The sequence below is a fragment of the Citrus sinensis genome, chromosome 5 (genome assembly GCF_022201045.2).
Source record: "Citrus sinensis cultivar Valencia sweet orange chromosome 5, DVS_A1.0, whole genome shotgun sequence".
NCBI lineage: Eukaryota > Viridiplantae > Streptophyta > Magnoliopsida > Sapindales > Rutaceae > Citrus > Citrus sinensis.
Window position 1 is genome coordinate 16,402,556 of NC_068560.1, and position 20,777 is coordinate 16,423,332.

General features: G+C 34.0%; 2 protein-coding genes and 1 long non-coding RNA gene across 3 annotated transcripts; all 3 read right to left on the minus strand.

Moving 5' to 3' along the window:
* Positions 1–13,802: 13,802 nt before the first annotated feature.
* Positions 13,803–15,591, minus strand: LOC127902765 (uncharacterized). Its single transcript, XR_008055339.1, has 3 exons — positions 14,937–15,591; positions 14,709–14,806; positions 13,803–14,069 (listed from the first exon to the last, which is right to left on the minus strand). It is a non-coding gene; the product is annotated as an uncharacterized LOC127902765 (long non-coding RNA).
* Positions 15,592–16,251: 660 nt separating this feature from the next.
* On the minus strand, positions 16,252–18,238 carry LOC127902281 (uncharacterized). The gene is made up of 2 exons (XM_052441131.1): positions 17,072–18,238; positions 16,252–16,716 (listed from the first exon to the last, which is right to left on the minus strand). Exons 1-2 carry the CDS (start codon positions 18,236–18,238, stop codon positions 16,252–16,254), a joined length of 1,632 nt encoding a protein of 543 aa, XP_052297091.1.
* A 5-nt stretch (positions 18,239–18,243) lies between these two features.
* On the minus strand, positions 18,244–19,923 carry LOC112497022 (disease resistance protein At4g27190-like). The gene has a single exon (XM_052441132.1). It carries the CDS (start codon positions 19,921–19,923, stop codon positions 18,244–18,246), a length of 1,680 nt encoding a protein of 559 aa, XP_052297092.1.
* Between the last annotated feature and the right edge of the window lie 854 nt (positions 19,924–20,777).

A 20,777-nucleotide genomic window follows, 5' to 3' on the forward strand; every position in this document is an offset into this window, starting at 1 on the left:
TATAGAATTTGTACAACACATCTCTTGATGAGTTTTCGGTACTTGATCATAGAATTCTCTAGCCAGATTGTGTCGACATATTTAATATGTTGAAAATGATCATTAGAGAAAACCAGTAAGTATCAAGGAACAAGATGTAATTAAATTGATTGGACAGTTGAGATATCAATTTAATTAATGATGTGTTACAAATGATTGAGCAGTCAAGAAATCATTGTGGTTTGGGACGAATTATTATTCGAACATACAATTATGGAGGTTAGTTCCAATCTTATAGTGGGGTAGAGTTGGAATTAAATGATTAGGCTTATTTAATTACAAGCTTAATTGTTGTAGCCACTATTGTATGTTCCAAAATGATCCCCGGGTTAGCTCATTTAATTGACTGCACCACTACTGGATTAATAAGCAAGATATCTCTATTTGGGTCAAAAGCATAAATATATCATTTAGTGGGACGCTCCATTTAATATGCTTGTGTGTAAGGGGCCTTATGTTATTTTACAAGGTGGCCCCCCTATAGAAAAAGCAAGTAATGTGACTTTTAATTTTTATTATTTGGAGCCTAGGGTTTTCACTAAATGGAGATGTAAAAAGGCTTATTTTCCCTAAAGAAAACAGATAGAGCCACATTTTACAGACCAAGAGAAAAAAAAATTTCTCTAATTTTGAGAGAAAAATTTTCTCCTGCTAGTTGCTTTTAGTGGTGATAAAGGCTCCCACACGTCAAGTGCAGATCAAACTTGAGTTATGGCCTGGAAGATTATTTGGTGGCGGATCGTGATCTAGCAGGAGTAGTGGTGATAGATCGTGATCTGGGAGCCTAAATCACTTTAGCGGAAAAAGCAAAAATTGTTCATCTTCTCGGATTGTCAAGGTATGATTTTCTAGATTACGAATTCCTTTATATTGTATGAGATCGGTCCTAAAAGTTTTTTTTTTTAATTTAAAAAACTGATTTTTCCCCAACAATTGGTATTAGAGTCATCTCATATTAATATATAAGAATTTCGTATGAAATCAATCTTGATATTTATGCATTAGAGTGGCATAATTTATTCAGATATATATTATTTGTTTAATATATGAATAAAGCGTGTTATGGTTTGTCTTAATTCATGATTAGATTCTCTTATGTATTTTTCGTTTGGATCTGTAATATGAGAGGTGGCTTTTTATCACTATGTTTCTCTCTTGATTTATTTTACTATTATAGAAATTTTGTAAGCCAAAATTGGCCTAGGAAATTCGTAAATTACTGGAAACTTGCTGGAAACTGCAGCACCGAACCAGCGCATGCTGCAGCAGCGCTCGTGGCCAGCATGGACAGTAGTGCGCGACCAGCAATGGCCAGCAACGCGCGCTGCATGCGCAGTGAGCTGCGCAGTCGAGTTTGGTTTGCTTCCGGTGAGGCGGCAGTGGTTAGCTCGGCATCGGAGATCGGTGGTAACTTTGAACAGCGGTTGAAGTTTGCATTGATGGAGGCTAGAGAAGAAGGGGAGAGAAATATATGGATTTAAGGCTTCAATGGTTTTTATCATTGAGGTCCCTATGGTTCTACAATTTGTCTTTCGGTCAGATAAGGTTTAATTTTTGCATTTAAGTCCAACAATAGTTTTGGGCTTAATGAATCATAGTTTTAGGCCCAATTGAAATTGGGCTTAATGGATTAAAATGCATAAATAAAATTGAACATTAAATTTATTTTTGGTCCAAACGTTTTATTTAAAAAAGTTTATTTATTTATTTATTTCCTTTCAAAATTAAAATTGGACCAATAATAAATTTAAAAGCCCAACTTCCCCTAGTCCATTAACAAAGACAAGCCTATGGAAGATGGACATTGACAAGAAGCCCAATGAAGATTAGGCTTAGGGTTAATGTATTTTTTTAATTTTAGGAAAGCCATGAATTAAGATTATTTAATTATTTTTCTATATGTTATATTTTGGATGATAACATGCCATGATAACACGTCATATAGAATAGGTAGCGCCATTCTATGCATAATGATACATGATGTTCATTAATTATGAATCTCATTATATTGTTTGAAAATTGAATATGCTTAATAATGTTGAATATCATCTAGATAATATTATAGGAAGCATGCAATTAAAAATATTATTTATGTATGTTTTAAAAAAAACCAATTTTAAAATATTGAGTGGGAGAGGGAAAATTCAAGATAATTTTTCCCACGGGCTCCATTGTTAGTTCAATAATAAAATTATATATATACCTCGACTTCATGATACGGTGATGCTCCCTTCGAAGGGTATATATATTAGATATTTTATTTGATGAACTTCTTTAAAGATAAAATTGAAATATTTTTCAATCGATTGTTCACCCCAACAATGACTATTGATATGAAAAATACTTAGATTGAAACAATGGTTATACACTCAACTAAAATTTGTTATTAACCTTCCCAACGAAGCTCTGTTAACAAATTTAGGCCCAAAAGGATAACAATAATTAGTTATCATGTCTCTACATGAAAGTGAATAATCCAATGGATAATTTGGTCTAGTAAGTGTAGACATGACTTCCCCAACGGATAGCTTGTCAAAGCGGTACTAGATTATCGTTACAATAAATAAAAATGCATTTATGGTTTTTTGCATTTTTGTTATTTATTGTGAATATTATATCAAATTATTTATGCATGGATGTTTTATTTTTCAAAAAATGTCTTCCTTGAGCTCACTTACTATTATTTTGAGTCAAAACAAACTCACTGGAGAGAACTATATAGATTGGAAAAAAAATCTATTCATTGTCCTGACTGCTGAAAATTATAAATATGTCTTAACCCAGCCATGCCCTCTAGTTCCAGCGGATGATGCTCATAGAAATTAGAGGAGGCTTTATGAGAAATGGCAAAAGGCCAATGAAATGGCAAAATGCTACATTTTAGCCTCGATTTCTAATATTCTGCAGACCAAACATCAGAACTTGGAGACTTCCACTGAAATAATGGATAGTCTCCAAGAGATGTTCGGGCGGAGTACTCGCTCTGCGAGACAAGCAGCGCTGAAAGGCATTATGAACTGCAAAATGGGGAAGGGCACAAGAGTTCGTGATCATGTCCTCAAAATGATGGACTATTTGAATGAGGCTGAGATTCAGGGAGCACAAATCGATGATAACTCAAAGATTGACATGGTGCTAGAATCTCTGCCAAAAACATTTAAGGAGTTTAAGGTTAATTATAACATGAACAAAAGAAACATGACCTTAACTGAATTGATGAACGAACTACATTCTGCTGAAGAGATCTATTGTACTGAGAAATCTCTAGGAAGCATAAATATTGCTGAAAAAGGTTCTTCTTCTAGGCCCAAGCCGAAAGGCAAGGGTAAGAAGAAAGCTGGGAAAAAGAAATCGTCTACCAAGCAAGATGGCAAGCCAAAAGGCAAATGCTTCAAGTGTGGACAGAAAGGTCACTGGAAAAAAGGATTGCCCTAAGATTGTGAAATCAGGTATGGGAAATCTTTTTGTAATTGAGGTCTGTTTAGTTCAGAATCCTATTGACACTTGGGTGTTGGATTCAGGAGCAACTAATCATATTTTTAATTCACTTTATTGGTTTTAGGAAACTAGGAAAATAAGTGAAGGAAGCGTCAAGCTGCAATTAGGGACAAGACAGGTCGTGTCAGTGGTGAAGACTGTATCTATTTTATTATCTTTTAATAATGAGAATTTAGTTTTGAACATTTGTCTTTAGCTTCCAGACATTAAGTGAAATTTAATTTCAGTAGCTTGTTTGTCAAAACAAGGGTACACTGTAAATTTTGGATCTTTTGTTTTTATTTTTTATAATAAGAGACTTATTTGTTCTGGAACATGGGAAGATAATTTATATCATTTAAGTCCTATGATCCATTCTATGCATGACACAGTGATCAATAATGATGAGCATACACATTTATCTAAGAAAAGAAATATTTCTTCCAACTAATGTTACCTCTGGCATTTGCGCTTGGGTCATATAAACCAAAATAGGATACAGAGAATGATCAAAGATGGGCTCTTGGATCTATTGGAAAATGAATCATTGCCACTTTTTGAATCCTGTTTATAAGGGAAAATGACCAAAAGGCCGTTCTCGGCCAAAGGAGTGCATGCAATAGTACCACTTGAATTGGTACATACAGTTGTATGTGGACTAATCAATATACAAGCTTGAGGACGTTATGAGTATTTCATCACTTTCACTGATGATTACTCAAGATACGGTTATGTTTATCTGATGCGTCACAAGTCTTAAACTTTTGAGAAATTCAAAGAGATAGGGCTGAGACAGAAAAGCAATTAAGTAAGAACATAAAGCAACTTCGATCTGATCGAGGTGGTGAATTTCTTTCTGGAGATTTCAAAGAGTATCTGGTTGAAAATGGGATTATATCTTAGTTAACTGCCCCAAGAACACCACAACAAAATGGGGTAGCAGAAAAGAGAAATAAAACTCTTTTGGATATGGTGAGATCTTTACTTAGTTATTTGTTATTACCAATCTCTTTTTGGGGACTAGTGTTAACATATATGTTTCCATAATATTGATTTTGATGATAACAAACAAGATTAAGAATGATTAATCTTTTAAGATCAAATTATTTTTTATACATTTTAAATAAATAATTATTTTCACATTTTAAAGGTTTTATATTTAATGGAAAAATGATTTTATGAAATTGATTGTTTTTATGCTTTTTAAATAAATCATTATTTTCACATTATAAATGTTTGATATTTAATGGAAAAATGATTTTATGAAATTGATTGTTTTTCAAAGTTTATGGTTTAATTGAAAGAATTTTGAAAACTTTGAAATAAACAAGTATTGCTTGAAATTTTGGAGAATGACTTATTTGAAAAGTGTCATAGCATTTTGGGCTATACCATAATTTCAAAAAGTTTTGGGATTAACAAAGTATTACTTAGAAATTCTGAAATTGGACCTATTTGCAAAGTTTCATAACGTTTTGGGCCATAATACACTTTTATAAAGTTTTGGGGTCAAACTATAATTTTGGAAAATATGTCACTGTAGTAGTTACTGTAGAAAACGGCGATCCGACATCTTGATAACGGCTCGCAGACATCTAACAGAATTGAAGATTAGCCTCTGGACCAAAACGGCGATCCGACAATTTTGATAAACGGCTCGCCGATATTTAACAGAACTGAAGATTAGCCTCTGGACCTAAACGGCGATCCGACATCTAGATAACGGCGATCCGACAATTTGAAAATCAGCCCCAACGGTCATATTGACCAGTCAAACGGCGATCCGACATCTAGTTAGCGGCGATCCGACAGTGTGCAGAAAGTCAATAACGGCTAGTTTTCAGCTCCAACTATAAATAAGCTCAATCCAATTCAAACAAGAAGAATTCCAACGATCATCATTGAGCAAAATATTGAGAATACAACTTTCATTGAGCTTTAAATCCTTGTATTCATCTCATTCATTCACACATTGAGCTTTCACTTGTGATCAAACACATTGTGTGAGAGAGATTCATTTGTAATCTTTTTTGTAAAATCAAGTTAAAAGATTGTAAGTGTTGGGATACACTTGGGTTAAGAGATTGGGGATAATCTCTTGTTGTAAAGGTTCATTGACACCTTGGAAGTCAATTGTAAGCGTTTGAAGCCTTGAGAGGCTAGCTTAGTGAAATCCTCAAGCCCGGTGAGCTTGGAGGCGTGGACGTAGGCGGGGATTGCCGAACCACGTAAAAATCATTGTGTTTGTTTTCTCTTCCCTTACTCTTTTAATATTGTGCATGATTGAATTTATTGTTTTCAATTTGATTAAGGCAATAGATTAAATTGTTGTGTGGTTTGCTTAGCTTAAATTATAAAATCTCAATTCACCCCCCCCTCTTGGGTTGCCTAGTTAGTATTTCAACTAGCACTGGAAACTGCAGTTTACCTCTTGAACTTAGTTCCATCTAAGTCAGTGCCTAAAACCCCAATAGAATTATGGTCAGGTCGCAAACCAAGTTTACGACATGTCCGTATTTGGGGATCACCAACACATGTGCTGAAACCAAAAGTAGAAAAAATGGATTCACGTTTTGAGGTTTGTATGTTTATGGGGTATCTCAAAGGAACAATGAGAGGTTTATTTTATAGTCCTTAATATAGGAAAGTGATTGTGAGCACACATTTCACTTCCCTCGAGGAAGACTATATGAATAACTTCAAACCTAAGAGTAAGGTAATACTTGAAGTACTGTCAGGTGATCAGGTCTTTCAACACCTGTTATAGAACAAGAAGAACAACAACAACCAGCTGATCAACACATGATTATCCCTAAACAACCATCACTTTTAGAACCTCGTCGTAGTGGGAGGGTAAGTAGGTTACCTGCGAGATACATGTTATTGGGAGAAACCTATACGACTATCTCAGATGAACATGTACAAGATCCCACTGGATACAACGAAACTCTAATAGACAGAGATGTTGAATTCTGGAAAAAGGCCATAAATCAAGAAATGGAATCTATGTATTCCAATAAAGTCTGGGAACTTGTAGAGGCACCAAATGGGGTAAAACCAATAGGGTGCAAGTGGATCTATAAGAGAAAAATGGGAGTAGATGGAAGGGTGGAAACATTCAAAGTAAGATTAGTAGCCAAAGGTTTTACTCAGAAAGAGGGAATCGATTATGAAGAAATTGTTTCTCCGATTGCTATGCTTAAATCCATTAGGATTCTGCTCTCTATTGTTGCAGTGCTAGATTATGAAATTTGACAAATGGATGTTAAGATTGCCTTTCTTAACGGGCATCTTAAAGAAGACATCTACATGCAACAACTAGATGGATTCGTATAAAAAGGCCAAGAACACATGGTATACAAGTTGCAGAGATCTATTTATGGATTGAACCAAGCATCCCGGTCATGGAACGCCAGATTTGATCAAGCGATTAAATCGTTTGGATTCATTCAGAACATTGATGAACCATGTGTGTACAAGAAAATTCAGAAAAAATCTGTAGAGAATATTCTCCTAATTGGAAACGATATAGGAGTATTGACTACAATAAAAAGTTGGCTAGCAAAATAATTTGATATGAAAGACCTGGTAGAGGCAAGTTATATTCTTGGTATCAAGTTACTAAGAGACCGGAAGAATAAAACTTTAGCCTTGTCTCAAGCGGTCTTTATTGATAAAATATTGGCTAGATTTAGCATGGAAAATTCCAAGACTGGTTTATTACCATTCAGACATGGAATTACATTCTCTAAGGATCAATCAGCTAAAACATATGAAGAGATAGAGAAAATGAGATGAGTTCCGTATGCAGAAGCTGTGGGAAGTCTCATGTATGCCATGCTTTACATTAGACCAGACATCTGTTTTGGGGTAGGGATGGTTAGCAAATATCAATGTAATCCTAGACCTGAACATTGGACTGCGGTCAATCATATAATAAAGTATCTAAAAAGAACTAAAAATTATATGCTTGTGTATTCTGGTGATGAACTCATTCCAGTGAGTTATACAGATTCTGACTTTATGTTAGATAAGGATTTCATAAAATCAACTTCTGGCTATGTGTTTACATTAGGAAGTGGAGCTATTAGTTGGAGGAGTGTGAAACAATCTTGTATCGCAGACTCCACAACTGAAGCTGAATATGTGGCTGCATCTGAAGCTGTATAGCTCCATAAGTTCCTATAAGATCTTGAGGTGGTACCTGCTGTAACTGCACCCCTTAAACTATTTTGTGATAATAGTGGTGTGGTAGCTCAATCTAAGGAACCAAAGAACCACAAGAAACAAAAATATATTGAGAGGAAGTATCATCTCATAAGGGATATAATGCAGAGAGGTGATGTGGAGGTTACTCAGATTGCGTCACAGCAAAACTTGGCAGATCCTTTTACTAAGGCCATACCTGGGAAACCTTTTAACTTGCACTTAGAATCCATGGGCATGCGTGAGATGCCAAATATGCTTTGAGAGCTAGTGGGAGATTGTTGGGAAAATGTGCTCTTTAAAAGCATATGTGTTAATTTAATTGTAATAAATACGTTTTCTAATTAATAAAATATATGAGGTATTTTATTCAAGTATTTTAATTGCATTGATATTTTGAGTAAAGTCCATTTAATCATATTATATGCATTTATGTGATCACTATGTGGATTCACAAAAGACATAAATACAAGTTATCTTATGATTAAATGAATAAAGTTTGCAGTTAATAAATAAAGTTGGGCACTTTATTTAGGTATATACTGTAATAAATTCATTGAATGATTTGTCTTAATCATGTATGAATTTATTGATGTAGTGCGACTACATTAAACATAATCACATATGAGATTTAATTAACTTTGTAATAACTGTCAGACTTATTAAATCTCATAGGCCTTGATTTTACTGTAATCTTAATCTTGAGTTAGTTATGATTCCATGATTGTAATTGTTATTCCATTTGAGTTACCAATGCGCACGACACATACTTGTAGTCAAGATTACCAGGTATCTTGGTGAGAGCAATTATGATTATTGGAGTTATAGATTAACAATATAGAATTTGTACAACACATCTCTTGATGGGTTTTCGATACTTGATCATAGAATTCTTTAGCCAAATTGTGTCAACATATTTAATATGTTGAAAATGATCATTAGAGAAAACCAGTAAATATTAAGGAACAAGATGTAATTAAATTGATTGGACAGTTGAGATGTCGATTTAATTAACGATGTGGTACAAAGGATTGAGCAGTAAAGAAATCAATATGGCTTGGGACGAATTATTATTCGAACATACAATTATGGAGGTCAATTCCAATCTTATAGTAGAGTAGGTTGGAATTAAATGATTAGGCTTATTTAATTACAAGCTTAATTGTTGTAGCCACTATTATATGTTCCCAAATGATCGCCGGATTAGCTCATTTAATTGATTGCACCACGACTAGATTAATAAACAAGATAACTAGCTATTTGGGTCAAAAACCTAAATATATCATTTAGTGGGAGGCTCCATTTAATATGCTTGTGTGTAAGGGGCCTTATGTTATTTTACAAGGTGGACCCCCTATAGAAAAAGCAAGTACCGTGGCTTTTGGTTTTTATTATTTGGAGCTAAGGATTTTCACTAAATGGAAATATAAAAAGGCTTATTTTCTCTAAAGAAAAGAGATAGAGCCACATTATACAAACCAAGAGAAAAATAATTTCTCTCTAATTTTGAGAAAAATTTCTCCTGCTGGTTGCTTTTAGTGGTGATAAAGGTGCCCACACGTTAAGTGCATATCAAACTTGAGTTATAGCCTGGTAGGTTATTTGGTGGCGGATCGTGATCTAAAAGGAGTGGTGGTGACGGATTGTGATCTAGGAGCCTAAATCACTTCAACGGAAAAAGCAAAAATTGTTCATCTTCTCGGATTGTCAAAGTATGATTTTCTAAATTATGAATTCCTATATATTTTATGAGATCGGTCCTAAAAGTTTTTTTTTTTAAATTTAAAAAACTAATTTTTCCCCAACATCAACCCCACAAAACTGCTTATTGATTGTCCTCATTTTGAACTTACTATAGGATTCACCCTCCTTGGTTTACAACTTACTTTATACCCTTACGTTTAGAGGAAGATCAGGCCAATAATCATAACACGCATTGCAGGGGTAAAATTTCGAACACACCATGTGGCATTTAGACCATTTGATAGTTTGTTTCAAACATATTTGTTTATAAAATACTTTTCTTCATGGATTTGGTGACGTAATTTTCTATGTATGTACAGGTTTTATCGATACGTCTTTTGACAAGTTACACTTACATAGCAATGTTATCTGTGTTCAGCCTTGCCTTATTGATACCTTATTGAAAAACTGTGCTTCTGTGATGAAGAATGTTTTCTCTGTCAGTGGATATCCTAATCATTGATCCATATACTTAGGTTATATTACCCATTAGGAAGTATGTATAAAAATTATTTTATATCTTCTTTATTAGAAATGTTGTAATTCTTTATTACTTTTCCTGAATTATAACATCAGATGTCTATAATAACTGGATTATTCCTTCTGCAAAATAGAGCAGTGGGAAATATTTTTTTTCTTTTGTTTGTTTAGAACATTTCCATGATTTCAGCTTTTTCAAATTTTGTACGTGTCAAAGTTTAAATTTAATTTGTTGGTTTATGCCACAATAACAGGAACAGCATCAGAGAGGAGCTGCCAATGGACTTGCTATGACTGTAGTGTCGCTTACCAAAACTGCCGGTCCAGCTGTAGGAGGTGCTCTGTGAGTGTCCTATTGATTTTGTAAACTTATATGTAAATGATGTTATAATTTTTTTTCATTAAGTGGGGTTCTGGCAGATTTTCTTGGTCACAAAAGCGTCAAGATGCTGGTTTCCTCCCAGGTAGGATGATTTACTGATGAAATTTCTCACGAGTTTGTGAATTACTTTGTGCTAATTAGCTTAGTTAGCTGCTTAAACTAAAGTGCAGGTAACCAGATGATTTTTTTCATTCTGAATTTGGTCGAGGCACTAGGAGTAATATTGACATTCAAACCATTTCTAACTCAACGTGTCCCGTGAGTAGAGAAAAGATGCATCTGTTGAAATATTCAAATATATGTCAAGCAAATTAAAGCTTTCAAAATCTATCAACAATTTGATTATTTGATGTGGTTTGCCACTTGCCGTATTTTGTTTTGCTGTTCTAAAGGCTTAAATATGAAAATGGTGGTTGGCGCTCACACCAATCGATTGCTGTTAACATTAATTGTTCAGTACTTTTCTCTGTCGACATTTATACTTGTTCATTGTCAGAACTACGACAATTTATCTTTACAATGATGCAAGCTAGAAAGAATTTTTCATGTTAAGTAAAATATTGAAGCCACAAAGAGTCTGAATTAAGTACTAAGTTTTCTGCCATGCTTTCAACGGTAACACATTTGTAGCTCTTATTCCAGGGGCTTCACAGTAGAGAGACCTGATTTCGACCTTCTTCAGAACTTGGGGATTCCGTAATAACAGAGGACAACAGTTATATAAGAATATTATTTTGTACAATTTTCGTATAACCTGACCAATGCAAGTATAATTTTATGATCTTAACACAGATCAAAAGACCTTCAATGATGTAAAATTTGCACATAAAGCTGAGAACCAAACATTAGAACTTATGATGAAACGGAAACAAAAACATTGAGATTGAAAAGATAGAGAAACACAAGCTTTTTAAAAGGAATAAATGTTCATTTAGTCTCTATATTTTGACTTAAGAGTGTATTTAGTTCTTATATTTTAAAAAGTGCCTCAACCTCAAGACACCCCTACTGTGTTGGAATAATATTTTTGGGAATATCAATGAAAAGAAAAAAATGGTAATTCATCTAGCCAGCCTTAAACAAAATAAATATTAATAAAAATTTTATGTTATTATTTTAGTTTTAGGACTAATTTCGTAAATTAATTTTTTTATGCATTTATTAGTAAGATTGCTTTAAGAATATTAAACATTACTTTAAGATGGCTGCTATTAATTTATTTATAAAGAATTATTAGCAAGATTGTCGTAAAAGTACAAAAAATACTGGTTATTTCATATTGATATTTATTGATTAATTTTCCAATTAACTTTTTTATAAATAAATAAATTAATTTAAGAATATTATTGCCAAGATATTATTGTAAAAGTAAATAAAATTTAAGGAAAAATGTAACGTATTTAATATCAAGGTATATTGAGGTATTTTTTAAAATATAAAAACTAAACGAGCATTGAAGTTAAAATATAGGTACCAGATGAGCATTTTCTCTTTTAGAAAGTTTTATATTTTATTAATGAAAGTCTGAATAACAAAATTAAGGTTTTGGACTTCTTTTAAACTAAACTTAAATATCACAAATTTACCAAAATAAGTAAACCTAACATATTACTACATAATAACATTCTCCTAACTGAAATAAGATAAATGTTACTCCAATTCTATATCTAGAAAAAAAAAAAGATAAAAATCCTGAAAACAATAGGAAAATAGATCTTAAACTTGTAAAAAATATGAAATAAATATAATTTTCAATCGAACCACGAGACTAATGCGGCGCTACAGTATTAGATTAGATTCCCCTCGTCGCGAACTTCGAAATGTATATTATACACCCTAAATAGATACTTATAGCTCAAGTTGTTACCCTAGAGAGATACTCCACTCATCCTACGCAACCATCCGCTGCATCAAATTCGTTCCAAAATTAAGAATAAACCAGCTGATGCATTCCAAATAATTTAGATGAAACGATAAAATAAACGTAGAGATCAAATAACATGAAATGAAAAAGATAATTACCTTGGACTGAAGCTCATACAAATTCATTATTTGACACCTGCAGCAATTGTTGAAATAAAAGTTAATGAAATATAAAATAAGACAAGTACATATTAATGAAACACCACTGTGAATCGACAGCTAAGGACGGAGTAAAATTTCATTGTAAATTAGGACAGTAGAGCAAGCATCCATAAACATAACATGAACGTAATACATCAATTGAAATATCATAGGATAAATTAGGACATCAGAGAAAGAAATAAGTAAATAAATCAGCAAAGGAAACATGCATAAACAAATAAAAAAACAAAGACAAAATAAGGAAGAGTTTGTGATAATTTTCTTCTATGGTCATTGAAGTCCAAAAACTAATAAGGATCGAGCAATTGAACGGTTGCAAACTCAATGGAAATACAATGAAACCTTAAAAATGAACAGTGAAGGAAAATGAAGAAATCTGCAGGAAATACGGCGAGTGAGAGTGAAGAATTAATTACCACTGAGTAAATGCGAATGAAGAATGGAGACAGATCCTTCTTCGCCCCATTGAGAAGTGAGATTCATAGATTGTATTGAAATTGAGAGTTGAGATCAAGAAGCGATTCTTCTTCTCCGTAATTTCCTTTTTCTTTTAATGTTGTTATTATTATTATTATTTATTTTTTTCAATTTCATGATATCTTTTTTGTTTTAAACGGTATTGGCATATTACATTTATTTATGTTAATTTTACAATACCTCCCTTCAGATTGCACAAATTACATTAAAAAAAAAAGTGCTTTATGTATAAAACTTTCAAACAAATTGGGCCAAAATCTAACTTTACCAAGTTTAGAGTAATTTTGGGCTCGACATTCCATTTCCGACAAACGAATTTTCTTTATCACCAAGGTATGATACTTTTCATATTTATCCAACGGTTCGTCAATGACAATACCTTTGTAAAAAGTACTTATTTTGAATAGTATATTGTGGAAATGTCTGGTCGGTAATACAACTATTTCTTATAGTGTAAAAATGATACACTAAGCGTTCACATTTTGATGAGTAAATTAAGGATTTCAAGATGAAGTACATAATTAGATTAATTCTAAGAAACTGAAGTTTGATCGATTGAAAACGAAAATAATAATGAAGGTAATTAAGAAAATGAACAATATATGCAGAAGCGGCTCCTTAGTAGGACTTCTAGATTTTCTCTTGGGCTTCCTTATTATTGTTAAAAAATGACACGAAGAACTTTGAGTTTAAAAATCTGGCCCTGATGCCTGGTAGCCCTCCAACATATGAAGCACCAGATGTTTTGATGAGAAAATGACAAGACCATTTATCAAATTTCTTGTGGATATAAACACATACACATCGACGAGACCAACCTCCTCAAATGAGAATCAGAGTGATTACAAGACCTTGCAATGAGACAATGATACACCATCAAATGTCAAAATACAACAGAAATTCACGACATATATATAATAAAAGACCTCTCATTGAGTCATATATATTGAGAATAAAAATGTTCTAATACATACACAAAGCTTAGCTAGAATAAAATGTCTTTGAACTTGCGATGATCAAATAAAGGAAACAGACAGGTTGTAACTCATACTATCACAAGAAGATCACGAAGATGGAAATGGGAACCCCTCAGAATGGAAATTTTGAATAGAGGAAAAAAGAAAAACGACCTTATTCACAGAAGAAGAGTGACTTAAATCTTCATCAGTATCCAGACATTCTGCAATCATAGAGTAGAGAAATTTTAACAGGAACAGCAGAGAAAATATTATGAATATGCTATAGACCAATGTACTTGTTCATAGCTAACGTTTGATGGTTTAAGGATTTGTTCTAGGAATAATGGGCTGATTACTTTTTTTTTATTTTAATTTTTTTTAATCCAATGAATGATATTCAGCTGTTAATTATGTGTTCATAGGGAAGAACATTTTCTAAGTACTTTCCTTGCCTTCTAACTTTCCGAAAAGCAAACCCAATGAACAAACAGAGCACAAACTAAAATAAAAGAACAGCAATGATGACAATAAATAATTGGCAAAGATAAAAAGGAAAAAGTATGCAAGTTTTCAAGGAATTATAAAATATGAAGGCTTTTAATGAAATTTTATCATAAAAAGTATGCAAGGAATTATAAAATTTTAGAAAACAAGGGGAGCTCTCAAAAAAAAAATGAAAAACTCAAATTAAACTAGGCTAAAAGACATTCAATTTTGCAAAATCTGTCCATAAAAGTCTGAAAGGATCATTAAAATTGCATTGCAAATTTAACAGTAAACCGAGGGACCCATTCTAAATAATTCAGATGAAATTGCGAAACAAGCCATGGGATTAAATAAATGAAATAAAAATTAATTACCAGTTGAGACTTTCTTCTTAAAATTCGCAACTCCAAGTCATAAGAAGCCTATGAAATTAGTCGTACTGCGTAGAGTATGACGACGACACCGCCAACAGCTGAAAGTAAAATTCTTATTCATCAATTTAAACTTACTTTATAACTAATATCTTATCTATATTGTATTTAAGAAAGCAAATTTTGTAAAAATTTATCATGGGAGATAGAGAGTAATATGTATATACGTACCTTCTCAGCATGTAATTGTTGTATGGTTGTGTTTAGATCATTATTAGCCCAGCGCCGTTGATACGCTGTCTCTCCATAGCAGACGTTTACTCTTAAGAGGCGTGATTGATTCTCCTGTAGTGAAAATCTTCATCTTGGGACAACCAATCACCCACAAATCTTGCAAAGATGGGAATTTGAAGGTGTAATTGGCAGAGCAGAAACTTGTGAGGCTATCTAAATCAAACAGTTCCAACGTCTTCAATTTGCTAAAAACAATCTCTTCTTTTTCAACTCCATCTTTGTCATTTATTACCACCTCTGTCATTGCTCTGCAGCCATATATTTCTATTGCTACGAGTCGCACCAGAGTTTTTGCTGTGGAGGATGTTACCATGTGTAACAATTTCTTGCAACCGAAAGCCACCAGAGCTGTTAGGTTCTGAAAAGATACCGATGATGATGGCAATAGAATTAACAGACTTTGACAATGATATGCTTTTAGAATTTCAAGATACTGAAAAATGGGGCCAAGTTTGGAGTCTTGTTTGCACAGCTGCTTCAGATGATAGTGCCAGCGCAGCTCTAATGTTTTTATCATTGCCAACTTCCCCACATGTTTCTCTAAGCTTCCTTCCTCCGAAAATACCTCTTCGTTGAATGAAAATTGAAACAGTGAGAGTATTTCGAGATTGTGAAATCTCTCAAGTACATTCCAGATTGGAAAACAAGCTGAGTTATCTTCGGCAATCTCTAGTTGTTTAAGACTGCCAAAAAGGTGTTGTGGGAAATCGGCCTGCAAAATCATCTTCAGGTCTTTTCCATTCAATGATAGGTCCTTCAAGTTGGGTAAGATCTGATCATCATAAATCATAATAACTAATGACGTCAATTGATGTTCTCTCAAATGATTTTGAGTAATCCAATCACAAGCAGCGTCTTTATAGTATCTATTTTATATTAATTTTACCCCCCAAAAATATTGAATTAGTGATAAAATTCATTATATGATTTTTTTATATGTTAATTTTAGAGGTAAAAAAGAAATTAGGGAAAAAGGGTTGATTTACATTTGCATGAAAATATTTTATTTCACAACAATAAATTATTAATTTATTTTGTAAGTCGTTGTATAAAGAAAAACTAAGGATTCTTTACCTAAAAAAGTTCATATAATTATTAATCTCCCACATTGATCCCTCAGTCAAGACTAGCAAAGATTATTATGCAATAAAAATTTTCAATTTATTAAGTATTAATTTATCAATGTTTTGTTACATTTTTCAAAGTCAAAAGTCGTCAATGAGCTATTGAAAAAAAAATCTAGAAAATGACTTCATACCTTTTCGAACGGCAATAAGGGCTGTTGTGCAGGAATATCAAGTTGATTATTCTCTTTATTCCGCGATAAATCTGCAGCGAATATCTTTAATTTGTCACAACGACACACTGCAAAATTTTCTAGTGCTAGCCATTCCGAAGTATGCATTCCTGGGTATAAACATCTAAGTTTTGGTAGACCTTGGAGTATCAGAACGGTGAGCTGTGGAAAGACAAAATAAGGGATCACTTCATCTGCTCTGTTTTCGGAAACGATCTCCTGTAAATCCTCACAGAAGCGTATATCTAAGTGCTGGAGCTGCTTGAGGTTTCCGATCATAGACGCTGAAAATATGTATTTCAGTTTGTCACAGTACCACACAACTAATCGTGTTAAACTTTGAAAGTGAGGAAACACGGCCGCCGAAATTTGATTGTAGTGCCAAATCTTGTCGATATTAATTGCAGATATCTCCAAAGCCTCCAAGTTAGGCAACGCAACTTAAAAAAATAAGAATTTCTCGTTAGATCCAATATCTATATGGAAAGCACTTGTTGAAATTTTCTTCTTTGATTACAAATTAATGCAAGCCAGAATTAATTTCCAACTGACAGCTGAGTTTGATGCATTCTAATTCATACTACTTGTTAAGAGCTCAATTAGTGAGCGTGTGAGATTCTTTTTATCCTTTTTTCCATTTTCTTTCAATTCTTTAAATGATTTAATTATTTTCCACGTATGACGACAAAAGAGAACGCATGATAGAATAAAATCTGTTATATATATATATATATATATATATATGAAGAAAAATAGAAAATGATAGCCTACGCACCTTCTCGTTGAAAAGCAGAGTTGAAGTATCCTCTTGCGACGATGGTCTGTTTGGTGATGCTGAAGGAGTCTTTACTTCACGGCAGAAATTTGTAACCTCTGGAAGATTCCCCAGACTCAAAGATCTTAATTGAGTAAACTCTATCTTCTCAATTGCATTATCAACTTCTTCCCCAATTGCAAAAATCTCTTTCATCTTGCTGCAATTAACAACTGCAATTCTCTCAAGTCTTGGAAGGCATTTTGTAGTAGAGAGCCAAAAGATATTACTCAATTTATCACAATTATATGCTTGTATGATTTTGAGTTCGTTGAAAGACTCTACTTTGAGCTGATCAATACATATCCTCTCTATGTTGATCAAATTGTGAAGGATAAGTGACTCCAAAAGAGGAAAGGCTTCACAAGCTACCATCTCCATTGAGTCCACGATACACAAGAAGTTAGGATTATTTTGAACATGGAGATGCTTCAATTGTGAAAAGCCTTCTGTGTCCAAATTGAAAAGAACATTCTTGACACCTTGCAGCTTGTCCAACCATAGGTATTCAACGTTATTGATGCCCTGCAATTTCATGGAGCAAATGTCCATAAAATCAATCTTGAGCTTCAATTCTCTTAAACTCTCACGATTACTGTTGATCAAAAAGTGCGGCCGGCTTTGAAACCATTCTCTTGTAACACTCTTGGGAGGCATGAATGACTCATTTCCAATGGATATTTTGAACCTTTCGAGCTTTCTGGCCAAAAAGCCTTCCGGTAAAATACTGTCATTTTTAACATCAATTTCTAGAGTGGTTAGCCAAGGTAAAAGCATCAATTCATCAAGGCTAGGATTACTTCTTTCACTGTTGGCTCTTTCAACCTCCCATTCAACAGAGCAATTACCCATATACAATTCTTCTAATCGGATTAAGCTCGATAAGACATTTGAGGCAATAACTTTTAGATGGAAACAGTCTCTTAAATCTAACAGCCTTAGCTTAGTCAGTTGCCCTAGTGCTTTAGGTAACTGTACAATATCAGACCGCACAAAGCTAAGGATTTCTAGATTTTCCAACTTTCCAATAATGGCTGTGTCCATGTCTCCCAAAATGCTTTGATTAAGACAAAGTGTCCGAAGATTTACTAGAAGATCAATTGAAGATGGCAATGACAATAACCGCATTCTAGTCAAATCCAAAACCCGAAGCTTTTTCGTCCTTTTGAAGAAGTTCTCAGGAACATTGGGCCAACAAAAGAGTTCTTGGGTGACATGAATAAAAATTCAAGTTGTGTAGATTCCAACACTTCAGGAATGTCATTAATAATACTATCTTTTAAACAAATTGCAAGATATTTTTTTAGTGCATCTGCATCTGGCCAGTTCCACACATCCTCATTTCTCACCGCAAATGCAATTTTGTCACGACGTGCTATTGAAATGGCAACATCGCGAACAACATCATGCATGGAAAAGAATTTACTGCTACCATCCTCAAGCAACAAACAAGAGTCTCTTAGTTGATGGACCCATGCATGTAATTTGTTATGTGCATCTTCTAGCTTATGGACACTTTCAAATGCACCCAAGCCCATGCTATATTTGAACAAGTCCATAATTGAAGTTGGTGTAATTAGACTACACAGTAAAAAAGTTTTCTTGAGTTGCTCACCTCTTAAATACTTGTAACTTAGCTCAATTGTTGAGTATGCCTCTACTGGTACTCCTTCATCGAAGCTTGCCTCTGAAGGCGTTTGGAGTTCTTGCAATGCGTTCTTCCACACAGGCAGCTCTTTGTTTCTCAGTGCCTTTGCTACTGTGGTTAGGGCAATAGGCAAACCTCCACATGCCTTGGCTACATTTGTTGCTGTAGATTTTAACTCACGATTTTCAACATAATTACCAGCCATTATCTTGAACAACCTCCAAGCTTCTTGCTCATTTAGAATGCCAATCAAGAAGTTATTTTCAGATCCCATACTTAACAAGACATTACGATCCCTTGCTGTTAATAATAATTTGCATCCTCTATGATCATCGCCAAAAGGAATTCCAACAGTCTCTAAATCAAGATATTTCCAGATGTTATCCAGAATCACAAGGATCATCTTCTCTTTCTTCAATCGTTCATAAAGTCTACTAGCTCTTCTAGATTCAGCCTCCTCGGACAACTCCAGACCTAGTTTCTCTGCAATTTCCCCTTGAATCTTTTTTATGTCTGGAGTTTGGGAAACCTCTGAAAAAACCACCTGATCAAAGAGTTTCTCTTCACTGGCTTGCCTTGCAAACTCCTTCACCAGTGTTGTCTTTCCAATGCCGCCCATGCCGTATACCCCAACGATGCTGACATTGACATCAGTCAATGCATCTTGTATAGACTTCAGAGTAGAAAGTCTTGATTTAAAGGCCTCGTAACCTTTGTTAGACTTTAGCCATACCTCCTCCGCAATGGTACGGTAGAAAATTCTATCATCAAATCTCCTCGCTTCTTCTTTGAGTTCAACAAGGGCCTTCACCTCTGTTTCTGCTTTCTTGCTAAGCTGATAGCGGGTCTTCAAATTAGGACACAAGCCCTTGAAACATTGCTTACTTGTTGTCTCCCCATCTTCAATGAATTTGGCTGCCTGCTCAATGGTGTTGTTCGCACTAACCAGCCAGTTCTCAACCTTCTCTTCAATCTTTTCTCCTTTTCTTTCAGCCTCAGAAACTCTGTGCTGAATGCTCTTACTTCCATCCTTGAGCTTGTCTATTTCTGCCTTGAGATTCTCAAAGTTGGCTTTATAGTTACGCAAATAACCAAGTTGGCGTTCTGTTGGAGGAGCGAAGCATTTCACAACTTCTAACAGAACAGCAACATTGCTTTCCACCATCTTCGATCCTCTTTTTTTCAAAGTTCCGAAATGAAAATAAACGACGAGCGAAACACGGAGAGAAAGAGAGGCAAAAAAAAAAAAAAGAAAAACGAAAAAAAGAAAATGAAACAACAAAGATGACAAGTGTATCTGGTTGTGGAAGCGGAGAAATCAAAGAAAGCTTAAAAACTGTTGTGAATCTGGTGAGAAGATGGAAACAAGGAAAAGGTTTCTAGTTCAAAAGTGATTGAATTGATATAAGGAATGATTTAGATAATAGAGGAAAAGTGAATCAGTCAAAATAACTTAAGTATGGACCAGAAGAAAGATGCAAACAATATTAGAGACAACAACCGCGCGATTGACTGGTAATAGAGATGGAGAAAAAGAAAATATCTTCACACGGTGGAAGTACAAAGGGTAGATATGGAACCAAACAGAGACAACAACAGGCCACAACTAGATTGGGAATGGAGAGAAACAAATTAACAAAGACTGGAGATTACAACAGAACAGATGCCAAGAGAAAAGGGTTTCTTCATCCAGTGAAATTCAAGAGAGTTGACAGCAAAAGGGAGCATATGTGTTTCTTGATTGAGAACGAGTGCAAAGGATGACTTTTTAATGAGGTTCTGAAGCTGACGAATAACGATTTGCTAAAATTTTGAGAAAGTTATACATTCCGTAACTTCAACAAGTGAAGAATAAAAGAATAATAGTTCGTCATCTTCACAATGAAGATCATGGACGAGATTAAAAGCTAAAACTAGTCCATTTGAAAAGCCAAAGTTCAAGTTCCTTGGCTAAGTTCAGAAGTGAAGCAAAGAATAAATAAATAAAGATCAAGGGATGGGAATAAAGTCACCCCCAGA